Source organism: Danio rerio, chromosome 14 (assembly GCF_052040795.2).
Source record: "Danio rerio strain M-AB ecotype USA chromosome 14, GRCz13ab, whole genome shotgun sequence".
NCBI lineage: Eukaryota > Metazoa > Chordata > Actinopteri > Cypriniformes > Danionidae > Danio > Danio rerio.
Genome location: NC_141034.1, coordinates 10,368,306 through 10,383,755, shown reverse-complemented (window position 1 = coordinate 10,383,755; position 15,450 = coordinate 10,368,306). Strand labels below are relative to the sequence as shown.

At 36.2% G+C, this 15,450-nt stretch overlaps 1 protein-coding gene and 1 long non-coding RNA gene across 4 annotated transcripts in view; one reads left to right on the top strand and one right to left on the bottom strand.

Moving 5' to 3' along the window:
* The window catches only part of LOC147840770 (uncharacterized), an 821,899-nt gene that overhangs the window by 664,808 nt on the left and 141,641 nt on the right, over positions 1 to 15,450 (bottom strand). The window lies entirely within an intron of this gene.
* The window catches only part of il1rapl2 (interleukin 1 receptor accessory protein-like 2), a 596,834-nt gene that overhangs the window by 558,456 nt on the left and 22,928 nt on the right, over positions 1 to 15,450 (top strand). For all 3 annotated transcript variants that reach the window (XR_015506586.1, XM_087279997.1, NM_001142584.1), the window contains 2 exon segments: positions 6,640 to 6,785; positions 14,839 to 14,979. Coding sequence is in view for 2 of the 3 variants with exons in the window: in XM_087279997.1 (XP_087136123.1) it covers positions 6,640 to 6,785; positions 14,839 to 14,979 (287 nt within the window). In the remaining variant the exon portion in view is untranslated.

The following is a 15,450-nucleotide window of genomic DNA, read 5'->3' as shown; positions in this document are numbered from 1 at the left end:
AAGCCCCGCTAGTAGAGAGTTGCATTAATCCAGTCTGGAATATCATGGCATTCCTTAGGCCCAATACTTGTAGAAGACTGCCGAGGACTACTGAACCATTCTGGTGGATCATGTGCACCCAATGGTTCAAACTTTGTATCTTGAAGGTGGTGCCTTGTATCAGGATGATTCCAGGCGTTTCAATTTCATTGCACAACCCCTATATGTTTTTAATTGGTTTGTTATTAATCTGTTTAATAAACAAAAGTTTAATGGAAAGAAAGTTATTGCTTTATGTATTAAAGTTTAGTAACCGTTTGTGTTTCCCTGCAATTGTGTTCACCAACACTGAGAGAACCATGCCTACACAAAGACAAGGTCAAATCTAAAAGGTTTGTTAGGTGGCATAGATGAAACAGGACAGTGCAAACAACCACAATATGTCCACTTCTGAGTGATCAAGCTAGGCCATCTGCTATATTATGCAGCCTTGTTTGAGTAATCTGTATGATAATTCATCTGAGGGCTTTATCAAGAGGTATTTCATCTGTTTTGAAGAGCTGTTTGAGCCATCATCCGCTGTTATATATGTTGATCTTCCTTTGATGATGTCTTTTTGATCTTTATGAAGTATTCTTTCATTTCAGAATAGAGGTGCTGGATCCTTATTTACAGTGAAGCTTTTTCATGTTTCACGTATAAAAAATAAAGAATTTATCAGAAAAGCTGCAAAGTTGTGATACTCCTATAATGTTCTAACTGACAGGGAGCTTTAAAGCATCATTAGCTTCTTCTAGTTATTGTAACTTTTATTATGTTTTGAATGGATGACATTTCAAAGAATAGAGCCGATCCTTCTTCACGCCTTCTCATATAAAAGTAAACTGATATTTGAGTGTAAAATATCAGTATATGAAATGTCAGCTTATGTAATCAGAGTTCTGAAAACAGAAGGATGGATTTGACCAATTAACTAACAGAACCAAAATTCATTAAATGGGACCTATTATGCAAAAATCACTTTTTATAAGGTGTTTAAACAGTAAAAAAAAAATTATTCATATAAATTTGTAATCACACTTTATAAAACAATATACAGAAACACTTTGGCCTCTATTTTAACAATCTAGGCGCAAAGTCTGAAGCGCATGGCACAAAAGCATTAAGGGCATGTCTGAATCCATTTTTGCTATTTGAAGAATGGAAAAATAAGTTCTATGTTGGTTGGTATGGGTGTGTTTTCAGCATAACGTGCATTAAACCAGTCAGAGTCTCATCTCCCATTCCCTTAAAGAGTCAGTTGCATCGCCTCATGGTGCCTTTGCTTTTTAAATGGTGGACTTTGTAAGTGGAAAATTGCTTCACTAGCGAGAAAACAGTTAAACAGACAATCTGCAGCACGAGAATAAAGAATGAACCTCCTCCATTCGGCCTTTACTTTCTCTTTACTTTTACTCTTTACTCCTTTACTTTCGTGGATACGGAAATGGTGTTGTTTGCACTCTACTGAAGACATCCATTAGCCTACATATTTAATTTTGTTCAATCATATTTATTTAATGTTGTAACTGTCAGTTAAGAGGAAGAAATTATCAGTTTACATGCCCTCTTTAAGTAATTTGTTGCACCACTTTAAAAAATGTCAAAACCACATTTGTTGTTGGAATTGTATAATAAAATTAGCTGAAATTTAGACAAACTAATTAATCAGAGTGTGAGCAGAGTTAATGAAAGTGTGTTCATACTTAAATATACAGTATAAATGATTGTTGTTGTTTTCTTCATCATGTTTGATTTGATTTACTTAAAATCTCCCATTTGTATCATACAGTAGACTTTTTTATCTTTTATTATCATCAACTGTCGCAGAAGTACTGTTCTAATTTAAAGTTCACATCTTGGCAAGCACATATAAAATACCCGGATGTGTACTTGCTCCGACCCTTTTGCCAAGGATGTATCGAGAGGTGATATGTGTGAACTTGCGAAACGCAGGCCGACCAGCAATAGCTAATAGCAGAGGAGAAAACCTGCATGATTTTAAAAATTCTCCTCTGTTGTGTTACAAAATAAAGTTTTAAGAGTTTTTCATGCGAGAATGTATTTGTTTTAAACTCAAATTAGCAGTTTATTTATAAAGATAGCGCATCTTTGACGATGTACGCTTTTGAAGACTCTGACCCTCAGCCTGTCAGCAGGAGCTTTGTCATCACCTCCTCCGCCCAAAGCAGCTTTACTTCAGCCAGTTCGACTAGGATGTACCACTGGATCTTATCTCTCTATTGTTGTTAAACATGATATTTAATACATCTTGTGCATATCTAATGAGCAGTTTTTGGACTATTAAATGTATTTTTCGTTATCAGGTGTATTATTTTGGCAGTGTTATTTTGTTAGGTTTGATAATTGTCTAATCATGCAGATGTATTGTATACTGTTTTTGTTTACCAAATTGCTTAAAGTTATCTTTATTTCTTATTGTGTATGTCTTTTACCATATACTTGTATAATGTCCATTGTAATTTATTTAATCTGATAAACTAATTACTTAGATGACCGTTAAACATCACAGTTTTGGTCAGTTTTTTGCTGAAATTTATATCATTAAACAATTAGAGTGTGTTCATACTTAAATATAGCATGGATGATTGATTTTTTCTTCATGTTTGATTTGGTTTACTTGACATCTCCCATTTGTAGCATACAGTAGATGTACTTTTTTGTCTTTTAAAATGATAGTTCACCAGAAAATGAACATTCATTGAGCCATCATCCTCAAATCTCTTCCAAAAAATCTAATATTCTTTCCAAAATCAAAAGCCTCTCTTTACTTCCCGGAGCACAAAAGAATCTATTTTAAATAGTGAGAGTCTCTGTAGTGCCAGCGTTGTTTTGACTGAGTTCCACATACAGTATGTTCAAATGGAGGAGAGTCTTAATGCGACAGCAAGATCCAAGAAAAAGAGCCATTCAAAAGACCTTTAAAAATATTGAGGGGAAGTGTCTCGAAAGAGATAAAAGTATGAATATATTCTGACTGAAATATGAAAGTGAGCGGCAGACACAAGGCTTTCTCGTGAAGGCCGTATTTGTTCAGTCTATTCTGTAAAGATATTATATGTCGCCTTGTTTGAATCTGGATTAACATTAGATGAAGATTCGCTGACATTAAGATCAGACTGACGTTATATTCTCAGAGTCGTATTCTCAAGCCAGTTCTGAGTAATATCATTGCAACTCTTGGCTGTCTAATCAAATAATGAGTCAAGAAGGAGATGTAACAAATTACTGCTGATGTTCCGGTTCATTTGTCACACTGGAAATGGAGGTCGATGATAGAACATTGTGGGATATAGTATTCTGCACAGCATGCTCTGTTCTGGCAAATTTAGTACTCCATCTGGGTATTTCATATATTAAGGAAATTTTTATATAGCTGTACAAGTGTGTGTATATATATAGGCTTATACGCACACACACAAATATATATATTTATATTCAAACACTTTTACAGCTATATTTATGGGCACTTACCATAGACGTAATATGTACACTCAAAGGCCACTTTATTAGGTACACCTGTTCAACTGCTTGTTAACCCACATTTCTTATCAGTCAATCACATGGCAGCAACTCAATGCATTTAGGCATGTAGACATGGTCAAGATGATCTGCTGCAGTTGAAACCGAGCATCAGAATAGGAAAGAGAGGTGATTTAAGTGACTTTGAACGTGGCATGGTTGTTGGTGCCTGACGGGCTGATCTGAGAATTTCAGAAACTGCTGATCTGCTGGGATTTTCACGCACAACCATCTCTAGGGTTTACAGAGTATGGCCCAAAAAAAGAAAACATCCAGTGAGCGGCAGTGGGTGCAAATGTCTTATTGATGCCACAGGTCAGAGGAGAAGGCTAGTTCGAGCTGATAGAAAGGCAACAGTAACTCAAATAACCACTCGAAGACTGGAAAAGCGTTGCCTGATCTGATGAGTCTCGATTTCTGCTGCGACATTTGGATGGTAGAGTCAGAATTTGGCATCAACAAGTGGATGAGTGTATATTGTACATACTGTTTGTTATATCCCCTAAACCCAACACACAAAGGAAACAATCTGCATCATTATATTTTTAGGATGCTTAATAATGGGTGACATATGAGCTTTTATCCTTATGGGGACCAAATAAAGTCCCTACAAAGTCATAATTTACTTGTTTTGCTATAGTTGTGGGGACATTTGGTAAAGTAACACTTTTTATGTTTTTTTTTTTAATGGCTGCATTTAATTGCTACAAAATAAAGCTTAACAGTACAACACTAATTTATTCCTGTAATTTCCAATCTGAATATTTAGCATGTTTTCTCCTGTTATAGGCGGCACGGTGGCTCAGTGGCTTAGTCTAGCTTTGTCGCCTTACAGCAAGAAGTTCATTGGATTGTGTCTTGGCTGAGACAGTTGGCATTTTTGTGTGAAGTTTGCATGTTCATGTTCGTGTTGGTGTGGGTTTCCTCCGGAAGTCAACTGTTTAGTCAGTACTGATGCCAAATCTAGAGATAATTTAGCAAAATAACTCATCCAAAATTAGTATTTTATGTTAGGAAAAAAATATTAAATAGGAAAATTCAAGAAAAACAAAAAAAAATATGAAATGATGTTGAAATTTTGTAGTTTGTCTTTCCAATATTTCCATTGAATTTAAACGTATTATCTATCTATTTTTAAAGCTGTTCGGTGACTAATATATACATACATATATATATATATTTACAGTTGAATTCAGAATTATTAGCCCCCCTGAATTATTCACCCCCCTGTTCATTTTTTTCCCCAATTTCTGTTTAACAGAGAGAAGATTTTTTCGTAACACTTTATAATAACTACATACTATAAATCATTTATTAAGCATTAGCAATAGTGGATTCATTATCTGTTAAGCATTGACTCTACATCAATAAGGGTTAGTAAGTAGTTTTTAAATGCAGCTACAAGTGCTGTATTCTTGACTAACAAACATATTTAAAATGTGCTTAATAATTGTGTTTTCATACTTTGTTAATAATTTATTTTTCATTATTAAATTAAGTATCGCATTATTTACAAACCAATTGTATTTAGGAGTAGTTGAGGGTTTTTAGGATCATTCAGAATGAATTAGTAAATGATTAATAAACTATTGAAATCAACGTTTATATGTCTTATTATTCAGGCATATATTAATAGTTAACTAATATGTTAATAAATGCTTTATTAACTTAACTTAATGCAGTTTTGTGACCTAATCTAAAGTGATGACTATTTATGCTTTATAAATCCCTTATAAATGACAAATAAAGGCTCAGTTAAACTCTAAACAGGTGAAATGTCATTATACACAAATGAAACTGTACTACAAATGAAAAAATATTCTTTGCAACCTTATCTAAAATAAAATCACTGTAAAGTTTAAACATTGCATCTTACTATATTGTTAAATTATCATATTGTTGTTGTTGTTTTATCCAGTTTTATGTTGTATTTTGACACTCCTGTTATTCAGCAATGTTTAAACTTTACAGTAATTTTGCTTTTTTGAAAAGATTCCAAAGATTATTGTTCATTTGATCCTGAGCCTTTAATAGTCATTAATAAGGGATTTATAAAGCATGAATAGTTCTCACTTTAGATTAGGTCACAAAACTGCGTGAAGTTCAGTTAATAAAACATTTTTTAACATATTAGTTAACTATGAATATATGCCTGAATAATAAGATATTTAAATGTTGATTTCAATAGTTTATTAATCATTTATTAACTCATTGTGAATGATCCTAAAAACCCTCAACTACTCTTAAATACAACTGTTTTGTAAATAATGTAATACTTATTTTAGTAATGAAAAATAAATCATTAACTAAGTATGAAAATACAGTTATTAAGCACATTATATAGGTGCTAATAAGTCAAGAATACAGCATTTGTAGCTGCAGTTATAAACTGCTTACTAATGTTTATTAATGTAGAGTTAATGCATAACAAATAAAGAATTCACTAGACTAGATGCTAATGCTTTGTAAATGATACATAGTGTGTAGTTATTATAAAGTGTTACCATTTTTGGTAACACATTTTTACACATAATAGTTTTCATAACTTATTTTTAATAACTAATTAATGTTATCTTCATTATGATAGTAAGTAATGTTTTACTAGATATTTTTCATGACACTTCTATACAGCTTAAATTTAAAGACTTAGGTAAACTAGGTTACCTAGGCAGGTTTGGGTAATTAGGCAAGTTACTGTATAACAATGGTTGGATCTGTAGACATTTAAAATATATATATATATAGCTTAAAGGGGCTAATTTTGTCCTTAAAATGATGTTTAAAAAATTAAAAACTGCTTTTACTCTTGCCAAAATAAAACAAATAAGACTTTCTCTAGAAGAAAAAAATATTATCAGACAAATTGTGAAAATTCCCTTGCTCTGTTCAACATCATTTGGGAAATATTTAAAAAAGAAAAACAAATTCAAAGGGGAACTAATAATTCTGATTTTAACTGTATGTATGTATGTATGTATGTATGTATATATATATATATATACACTGCATTCGGCCGAAATAGATTGTATAGTGTGTGAGTATGCTAATCTGAACATGTGCATTGTTTGTGTTGTGCAGGGTGGTGCGAGAGTTTCTGGGGGAGAAGGAAGTGGAGCTGTCTCTCGTCTTTGACGCTGTTGAGGATACTGACATGGGAAACTATACCTGTAATGTAGAAAACCACATCGGTCGTGGCAGTGGAAGTGCCATCCTGCAGAAAAAAGGTAAATCAGACATTTTGTAACTATGTACTGGGCTGTTTCAATTTAAAATTAGTGGACATATGACAGTCCCAACGACTGGGTCATTTTGTTTTAATTACATTTTTAACCCAATGGTTTTTCCCAGTGGTTAATGGCCATCGATAACTTGAGCTGAGCTGAAAACAAGTTAGCGTAGGTTTGTTTCTATGTATACTCCTTTATTCTTTTCCTGATTGACTCTGCTTCTTCCTAAAAATATCAAAGCTCTAATTAATTGGAGATGCTCTCTGGGTAAAGGCCCCGGTGAACTTCAAACAAACTTCTTTTTGGTTCTTTTTTTGAGGATAAAAGGTAGTTTTTACTCGAACACCCCCACGCTGCAATAGGTGGTGCTGTAAATGCGTCACAACAATGGCCATTGGTGAGAAAAACAGTTCCATAAACATCTATCTTCCCGAGCCTGTTGCACAAGAAGTGCCACCGTGACACCTCACATTGTTATATTGTTTTTCTGTTTGCCATGGACTGACACCAAATAGTGCTGCCGGTGTGTGTAAACTCATAGAAAAGATGAGGTCGGCTTCTCATTTGGTGTTTGCCCTCCTCCAAGTCTGTAATATTTCTCTGTGAGCGATCGTACAGGTGCGGATACATCTGCACCAGCTCTGCTGCTCCACTTCTAGTGTATCCATGTGGCCAGTGTTGTTGTTTGGGATTTTGTTCTCCTGCCTGACCCCTGTGGAAACACATCTGGAGGAAGAAATCACACATTAAAGAAGGCAGAGTTCCAGAACACGTGTCCATGACAATTGCATCGTAGGCTCACTGGAATTATTAGCCCAGGGCTACATTTTTGAGAAAAGAGAAATATGTAAACTAGACTACGCTTTCTTGCAGTTTTGTTTTTGACAATCTCAAATACAGTACTGTCGGCACAGGCAACCCAACCAATAGTGTTGTGAAGCCATCGTGGCAACAGCATCACACTGCTCTATGTTTAGGGTTTCATTTTTCCTTGTTTCTGAAAGTGTCCTTCACCCGACTCTAACCCTGTTTCCCTTGCTCCACCTCCCAAGTCTGCCACCATTTGTGGTTAGCTACTGATCAAATCAATCACACTGGAAAAGCTGTCCATATGGATGTAAGCGGTGAGCGAATCCGCACTGTAGCATTCATTTTACACACAAAATGCCACAGCCATATCAACCTGCAGCCAAAGACCAGTTGCTCACTAAAGTAAGCAGCTGAGCTTAGTTAATACCTGAATGGCAGAAACTAGGTTGCTTTTGGTGTTAGTAAGGGCAGCAGGGGGCACTCAACCTGCAGTTTGAGTGAGTCCTTATGCCGCAGTAAAGTGAAGGGGACACTGAACTGTCAATGGGTGCTGTCTTTCGGATGAGACGTTAAACTGAGGTCCTGGTTCTCTGTGGTCATTAAAAATCCCATGGCATGTCTTGTAAAGGGTAGCCGTGTAACCCCAGTGTCTTGTTCAAATTTGTTCCATCGGTCTTTACCCATGGCCTCCCAATCACCCCCATCCACTGAGTTAGCCCTATCACCGTCTCTCTAGTCCACCAATAACTAGTGTGTGGTGAGCGCACTGGCGCTGTTGTCCTATGGCTGCCGTCACATCATCCAAATTGATGCTGCACACTGATGGTGTCGTGGAGAGACCTATCAACCCCCCCCATGATTCATGATTGTGAAGCACATTGGGTGCATGGCTATACACAATAAATGCGCTTTATTAATACACATTACAATACACAAAAATATAGCTATTACGTATCCCGACGGATATAATTGTTGGTTCTCAGAAATGTAAACCTGGGCACATTTTCCCAATGAGCCTGTGTTGGACAATTGTGTAATTGGTTGCACAAAGCTGTATAGGAGCCAAAAAAGAGGGTTGCTGGTTCGAGTCCTGGCTGGGCCAGGTGGAATTTCTGTGTGGAGTTTGCATGTTCTCCCAATGTTCATGTGGTTTTCCTCTGGGTTCTCCAGTTTCCTCTGTAGTCCAAAGACGTACACTATAGGCAAATTAAATATAAACTAAATGTTTGTTATGTGAAAGAGAGAGAGTGTATCCCAGTGCTGGGTTGCCGCTGGAGGGGCATCTTCCACATAAAACATATGCCAAAGTAATTGGCAGTTCATTCCACTGTGGCAACCCCTGATTAATCGGGGATTAAGTGAGTTATGTTTTAGGAGACATTGACAGAAATATAGGAAGCTAGCATGCCCATTTTAATGCTGTGCTGCACTCTTTCCACTTTCCAGGCCAGTCGACCAATCAAGGCTGTAAATTTCATCTAACAGTTGGGGAAGCAATGATCATAAAATCTCTTAAGGGTAATTGTTGAAGGGGGAACAAATGATAATGCTAAAATTCAAGCTGTTGTGCTTGTGCTGCAATAGCAGTTGTTTCCATTTTAGACAATACTATTTATCAAGCAGGTAACATTATTGTTGCTAACAGAGCAGAGTAATCGTAAAATAGCCTACATTGCCATTATCCATATTAAAGAGAAGCTAATCACGTCATCCGATGTTTAAGTGAATGAAACAACCTTGACAGCAGCGTTACTAACTGAGTTACACAACTATTGACTTTGTTCTCTTTCGCCAGACGTGTGTGTGGGTGTGTAGATGATGTAACAGAGGAAAGCAGGAATTTGGACCAAAGCACTGTGAGGCAAGGGAGCAGAAGACTCAATTTGTTTCTAAACTTAAAGTCGATGTTAACTGAGACTGCTGAGACTTTTATTTTACTATGTTGATGTACTTCCGGTTTAAATATTGAGTAAGAGGCAGGGCTTTTTGCACATCATTCCCTCATAGCAAACTAATGGTAAAAGGGGATGTGGTTAAGTATATTTTCTGCTGAAGTTGACAAACTGATGTCAGCAGAAAAGGACAGACACTCCTCATGGGCGTGGTAGTGGGGGGAAAAGTGGACCTGACTACCCAGGGCCCCGTCTAGGGAGAGGGCCCTTTGAAACCCCACCAATTTTTTATTATTTTTAATTTTTTTGTAGCCTACTTCGAATTAATTGGCCCATCCAATTGATGTCAATGTCATTATATATTTCAAAATATATTGATAACACCCCCCCCCCCCCCCTAAATGGTTTAGTCCGCCCATAGACGGCAGCCGGCGGCAAACAAGTAATGCAGTGAGTCTAGAGCCTGATCATGCTGCGCAAAAAGCCCAAATCGGGATTTTAAAAACAGAAAACGTCTGGCAGACGTCTGTATGATGTCCGTTTTACACACATTCTGAATCGCAAACATCTTAAAGATGTCTAATAGAAGTCTATTTCACATCTGATAGGAAACGTCTTGTAGATGTATTGCAGATGTGAATGCAGACGTCAAATAGACATCTCCGAGATGTACATGTGCTAATCAAAATCGTCCATTAGGAATCAACATTGGCGCATAACTAAAAAGAAAATGGGTGCTCCTAAATTTTTTGGGATGCTCCTAACTTTTTGAAGTTGGGAGCACCAGTGCTACCAAGTAAAAAAGTTAAATTCGAGCCCTGTAATGTATGTATGCTAATGTTAAATCTTTAGCTTAGTTTGTCAACCAGGCTGCTTGTTGCTGTAAGTAAATTATGGGCCAGGCCAGCTAACGTCAGGTTGCCAACATTAACCAGTTTCAGAAACAACCAGTGGTTCCGACACACCAGCAGAAGCAGCACTCAATGGTGGTGAATGAAAGAACCAGTCATTATTATAATTTTATTTGATTATAGATTAAAACACTATTTGTGCATGTTTATATTTAAATAATTTTTAAAAAATGTGTAGGGGGCCCACTGACATTGAGAGGGTACAGGGCCCAGAATTTCGTGCTACGCCCCTGACACTCCTAATCTGAAAGCAAATTAAAATCTTTGTACGGACACATAATTTGTTTTCCCAATCTTTTATAGGACTTATATTTATATTTATCCTACATTTGAATGATTATTAAATAAATAAACATGTTCACTAAAGTGATATTGAAAAATTACATTTAAAGGGGACCTACTTTGCCCGTTTTTATTATGTAAATTAAGTCTCCGAGGTTCCTAGAATGTGTATGAAGTTTCAGCTCAAAATATCCCACACATAATTTTTATTGTTGCTTTAAATTCAAATGAGATCCAGCTGTCTTTTCAAAAGAGCTGCAAACAACCATGTGTCACCATAGTGGCAGATTCAAAACAGGACCAGTGTTATGCAGCCGACAAATCTGCAGAAACTGCGTGATGCTATCATGTCAATATGGACCAGAATCTCTGAGGAATTTTTCCAGTACCTTGTTGAATCTATGCCACAAAGAATAAAGGCAGTTATGCATGCAAAAGGGGGTCCAATCCGGTACTAGTTAGAGGTACCTAATAAAGTGGCCAGTGAGAGTACATTTTTAAGATTCAGTGACTGAGACATGAGTAGCTCTTGCCACTTTCAATTTTTAAAAAGTAGCCTACATGTAAAATAAGGTTGGAGAACCCATATAGTATGATCGTGAGTAGTGTGAATGAAATTCAGACATTCAACATTCAGCATTTATCATCACATGACCTACCAGCATCAGTTCACTTCACTCCAATTCATACATATTCTAGTGTGACCTAGTGTGTCATTGGATAGTAAAGCGTCAACCGTATGTGCACTTGTGGGTCATCTGAGTACATCTCATCTACTGTTTTTCCAATACTATTAATTTGGATATACTACTCTGCTCACATGTTGTTTACACACACTATATAATAGAGAGGCCTGTGAATGCACTGACATTCATTCATTCATTTTCTTGTCGGCTTAGTCCCTTTATTAATCCGGGGTCGCCACAGCAGAATGAACCGCCAACTTATATAGCACGTTTTTACGCAGCGGATGCCCTTCCAGCCTCAACCCATCTCTGGGAAACAACCACACACACATTCACACACACACACTCAAACACTATGGACAATTTAGCTTACCCAATTCACCTGTACCGTATGTCTTTGGACTGTGAGGGAAATCAGAGCACCCGGAATAAAAACCCACGCAAAGTCAGGGAGAACATGCAAACTCCACACAGAAACTGAATGCACTAACAATGTCAATTTAATAATATATAAGGTATTTAAGAAGTAAAAAACAAAATTGGGGTAGGGGGTGGGGGTGGTAACCACCCCATAAAGACATTCTGCAAACAATTGATGTAAAAGAAAAAAAAGCTATGCTATATAAAGTTTTCATCTTCTAAACTTAAGTGACACAGTGGCTCAGTTGTCAGCACTGTCACCTCACAGCTGGTTTGAGTTCCATCTGGGACAGTTGGCATTTCTGTGTGGAGTTTGCATGTTCTCCCATGTTGGCGTGGGTTTCCTCCACAGTTTCCCCCACAGTACAAAGGCACACGGTATAGGTGAATTCAATAAACCAAATTGGCCATAGTGTATGTGTGTGAATGAGTGTGTATGGATGTTTCCCAGTACTGGGTTGCAGCTGGAAGGGCATCCACTGTGTGAAACGTGCTGGATAAGTTGGCTGTTCATTCCGCTGTGGCAACCCTTGATGAATAAAGGGATTAAGCCGAAGGAAAATGAATGAATCAACACTCAAAATCATTCCACATTTACACAGATTTGTTTCAAAAATCTGTGAAGAAATATGTTCAGGATTGCATGATTCAGGATTGGTAGAGCTACGCATCGATGAATTGGCTCTTCAGTGTTTGAACTCTCAGTAATGATTAAATCACACTGAACTGAGCTAAACTGAACTGAACTGAACTTAAACACTAAAACCTGAACAACACTGTTCCAGTTACTGAACCACACTGTTCCAGTTACTATGACCATTTATGTGAAGCTGCTTTGACACAATCTACATTGCAAAAGCGCTATACAAATAAAGCTGAATTGAATTGAATTGAAATAGAAACAAGTCTACAAATTCTGTCTGGCCCTAATTACTGTAAACTGAATCAAAGTAAACTAATGCCAACATAACTGAATATAAAGTGTAGCTAAAATAGACTCCACTGTGTGCTTAAAAGAAGGGCTTTATCATCCTTTGTCTTCATTAAAGATTTAGCTTATGAAATTCAGCTGTGAATGATGTTCACTCAAACAGCCTGAAGTAAGAAATCCAGATACATAATGCATATATAAATGTAGAAACTGAAGTGGAAAATCACTTTACAGCATACATCAGCATGTTATACTCATTTCTGAATGACTGTGTGACATTAAAGTCTGTAATGATTGCTAGTTAAATTAAGTATTCGAACAGAAACCCTTATTTAAAATTCAATTACATTATACACAGTGTAAATGCTGCCTTGTTGTAAGACACCAACCATTTGACCCGTAGTGTATGGTTTTCTGTTGTACGTTGTATATTTGTTGTGCCAAAGTACAACAAACCACAACGTCATAAGACCTTAATAGGTTAGATTATTAGATTTAGATCACCAGTGTCTAAGGACAATGTTTTTTTGACGTTCATTAATGACGTAAAATGACGTTGATATTTGGTTGAGTTTAGGTTGTGTTGAAAATGACCAAAATCCAATGTCAAGCCAACATCTTACACCAATGTCATATTGACATCAAATACTGACATTTATTTGTCGGGAATGGCAACCAAAATCCAACATTTGGTAGATGTCATATTGGTAACGTCCACACAACATCAAGCTGTACCATCATTAGACGTTGATATTTGGTTGTTTTAGGTTGGGTTGGAAAGTAGCCAAAATGCAATTTCTGCCTGACGTTGGGCATTGACATCGGCCTGACATTGGGTTCAGACCCGATTTTTATTTCCAAACAAAATCTAATGCCTCACGACGTTGGGGTACAATGTCAATCTGCCGTCATGTTGACGTCCTGTGCCTGCTGGGCTATAATGTATACCTGTCAACATTGGGATGTGACAATAAGGGATATGCCCAGCATAATAGGGGATAACAATCCACCCCCCAATAAATTAGCAAACAGTTCATATTATAAAAATTAATAGCTATTATCAAGAAATAGAATCAAGTTATCAAATCTCATTAACCTTTTTTTTCACTGTATAGCTCACACATTCTGATTAAAGTGCAACGAATGAATCTCATTTATTTGGATTTTCTGTTTGATTACATTAAATAACAGAAGTGTCACTTTAAAAATGCACACATCTAATGTTATGATGAAAGCATTCGATTGTTTCCTAACTTTTTATGTGCATTTAGGACAAAATTTGTTGTGTTTAAAAAAAAAAACAGCAAGATCGCCATCTTAAGATGTTATTATTATTAATTATGTGTATATGTCTGCTTAAACAGCACCGAAAACCTAGACTTTCACTACGCTTCAAATCACATGTAAAGAATCTGTTTGGGAAACAGAGTCTATTTATCACTATGTAGCGCGTCAGCTGACAACCACACACCGCTACATTACTGTTTTTAGGATTGCACAGGAGGGGCGACAGCACCTGTAATGAAAGCGAAGGAAATCCTGCCGTTTTATATTTATTTCACCGTGTTTTCATGCCTAAATAAAATGAAAAAACAGAACAGATTCACATTTAAGAGTGAGGGGCGCCCCCTGATGGTTCAGTAGGTTGCTTATAGGGAGGATCAGCTCTTAACTGTTTATTGTCACTCTTCAGAGAAAGATACGGGAAGAAATATGGGAAAATACCTTTATGGAATGATAACGGGATATAACTGTAAAATACGGGAGGCTCCTGGGAAAAACGGGAGGGTTGACAGGTCTGTTATAGGCTAATGGTGTACATGTTCAAATTAATGTTCAATCTTAGTATCAACTGTCTGAAAGCTGGACATCACATACATGTGAATGTTTTGTTCTCGACCTTGTGAAGTGAAGCCTGATCTGAATGTCCATGTGTTCATATATGTCAAATGCTGTTTGATGTAACTGACAGATGAAGTAGGGCAATTACATGGTCCAAAATTTGTCTCATGTATTTTTAATTGCATTAAGAGATAAAGAAGAAATGTTTCATTTGACTTGCTCATTCTCTGTACATTATTATAAACATTAAGGATGTATGTTTCTGTTCTCTTGTAGATATGTACAGGTTGGAGCTGGTTGGTGGTCTGGGTGCCATCATGCTGTTATTGGGGATCTTCACCGCCATCTATAAGTGCTATAATGTGGAGATCATGCTGTGCTACAGACAACACTTCGGCAGCGATGAAGCAGATGATGGTATGTCTAATGATAATAATAATAATAATAATAATTATTATTATTATTATTATTATTATTATTATTATTATTATTATAATAGTTATTATTATTATTATTATTATTATTATTTAACTAATTAAAATAATGCAAAATAAATAGAATTATTTATTTTTCACGTTTAAGTATTAAGCTATTTCTATTAAAATATCTATTTTTTATATTAAAATGGCTTAAATATATTTTCTCACTGTTACCTCGCTTCCAGGGGGATTGTTGATAAAGCTAATTTAATATGATACAGTTTACTTTTATTTATTTGCTTCATTCAGCAAATCATACATTATCTTAGACTCCATCTGATCTCTAATGCATGGCCTTTTCACAAGTATGCCTTCGTAGTGTAAATACAAATAATAGTTATTTAAATAAAAATAAAAAATGTTACCAATGTGGTTATATTTGAAACTATGCTTCGTAATGCACGTGTTA